The sequence below is a fragment of the Cryptomeria japonica genome, chromosome 10 (assembly GCF_030272615.1).
Source record: "Cryptomeria japonica chromosome 10, Sugi_1.0, whole genome shotgun sequence".
Lineage (NCBI taxonomy): Eukaryota > Viridiplantae > Streptophyta > Pinopsida > Cupressales > Cupressaceae > Cryptomeria > Cryptomeria japonica.
The window spans coordinates 815,647,273-815,649,333 of NC_081414.1; the positions used below are offsets into that span (position 1 = coordinate 815,647,273).

Here is a 2,061-nt window from a genome sequence, read left to right on the forward strand (position 1 = left end):
GAACAATACACGTGCATATATGTATATTTTATTTACAAATAACATAGTGTTAATACATTTAAAAGTAGTGAGTATGACTGAAAGTAACTTATGTGAAGAGGAAAAACTTTCAAAGAGATAATTGGCAGATGTAAGAAATGTTCATATAGATATTTATAGAAGCATACTTGTTTTTGTAAAACATAATTTTTTGTATAGGTAAAAGCATTAAATATGAAAATTAGCTAATAGTATAATTGTATTGTAAACTGCAAAGTTTAATAATTAGAAAAGATGCATTATAATTCTAAGTCTCTGTACTTAGGCAGCTAATTTCTGCAAGTAGTGCATGGCACTCAGCTTTGAAGTCAACAGGAGCAACTTTATTGATCGTCATTTTCATCTTGGATTCTGAATTGTATGTCTCAGTAGAACCCAACAGTGTGAATGAATAGTAATGTGATAATGCTCTCTTGATCACTGAGGAAGGTGTCTCTATTGTTGTTGCATCATTTTGTAGTGCATAGAGTTGTCTTGCAGTTTTGTGTAGCAAGTGATTGCCACCCTCATCAAATGTAGTGCCCCATAGAGTACCTGTGGCATCTTGCAACTTTAGAGGCAAGAGGTAACTATAATTACAGTCTTGGATACTCATTTGACATCTAGAGAAAAACCAAGAATCATCAGCTTGTTGTGTACATTTTTTCTTGCAAGGCCTTCCATTGACCATCAGTAGGCAAGCTGTGTAATAGAAATTTTGGTCATTGACATTGACATAGCGTAGAACAGCTAGCAATGTTGTTTGAATTATTTTTGGTTTGATGCTCATCCACTCACGGATTGAAGAGATTGTCATTCTAGAATATTTGTCATCTATGTGGATAGTTTCTGCAACAAAGGGTACAGCAAGCAAAGGGTCATTTCCTCTTAATGTTAGAAGCTCTGCTTCTGGAAAACTTGGGTTGATATGTAATGTTGTTGCACCTGTTATGTTTACAAGCTTCCCATTGAAATAGCCAACACGAGCATTACATAAAGCAAGGATAACCACACTATCATTGGTCAACATATTTTTCAATTCCAGACCCTTTTGTTCTGCTATTGGGCCCCATAAGTTGATGTCAATTGTTGAACCAGATAGATCATTAATTTTCACCACACGTTTTTGTGTTTGACTGCCATCTTTCCTGTGAATAGGAATGATATCTCCAACATATAGAACAAGACCAATAACGTCAACCAATGTATTATTTGTTAGTTGAAACAATTGACCAGTGGGCGTGAAAAGAGGAGTTTGTTGATCTGGTTGTTCTTTGTTGGTGCAGTGTTTTAGTATGGACATATCAGACAAGGTGATTTCTAAATGACTGTTTAGTTTGTTGTACCTTGGATTTGCTTCCTTAATAGATCCTTTTGAAATAATATAATGTGAACCTATGTCCACACAGTTAAAGTGTAACTTAGCTATCTCATCAAAACATGTATTTCTAATTTCAGAACCATCACAATCAACAATGTCAAAGCTAAACACATGGCCATTTTTGGTGGTTGTGCTATATGCCTTAATAGGTCGTTTATGAGTAACTCTCCCTTTGATTGTCCATTGATTTTGGTATGGATTCAAAGTTTTGATAGGACTTATATTTTCAAAAGTTGTTGTTTGTGGGGATGGCAATTCAGTTGCAAACTGAAGCGACCATTTAGATGTTGATGGTCTGTCCTCAGACATAATTTCTGGTTGTTGTTCTTTGAATAGATATTTTGGTTTACCAAAGAACGGGCAAACACTTTGTTTCACTTCCAGACTAAGTATTACAATAGTCCTGTGAAAACAGGAGACTTCTTCTTAAATTAGTGTTAATTATACATAAATGAAATTTTAAAAAGCTGAAACATATTGTATTTAATAATCATAGTTGATTTCCTACCTTGTGTTCCATATGTATCGGCATGTATAGCTCGATAACTGGACTATTGTGCCTGTTTTTAGAATATCTGAATCTATCAAAGTAGCATATTTAGAAGGCAAGATTGCCAACTGCATGTATTTGCCATCAGATAACACTAATTTATGTCTATCAG

General features: G+C 34.4%; 1 protein-coding gene across 1 annotated transcript; it reads right to left on the reverse strand.

Moving 5' to 3' along the window:
• Nucleotides 1–286: 286 nt before the first annotated feature.
• On the reverse strand, nt 287–1,708 carry LOC131053431 (replication protein A 70 kDa DNA-binding subunit A-like). The gene has a single exon (XM_057988039.2). The coding sequence runs from the start codon at nt 1,706–1,708 to the stop codon at nt 287–289; it is 1,422 nt and encodes a 473-aa protein (XP_057844022.2).
• Between the last annotated feature and the right edge of the window lie 353 nt (nt 1,709–2,061).

Coding starts and splice junctions, on each gene's coding strand:
- LOC131053431 (XM_057988039.2), bottom strand. CDS start 1,708: ATGTCTGAGGACAGACCATCAACATCTAAATGGTCGCTTCAGTTTGCA.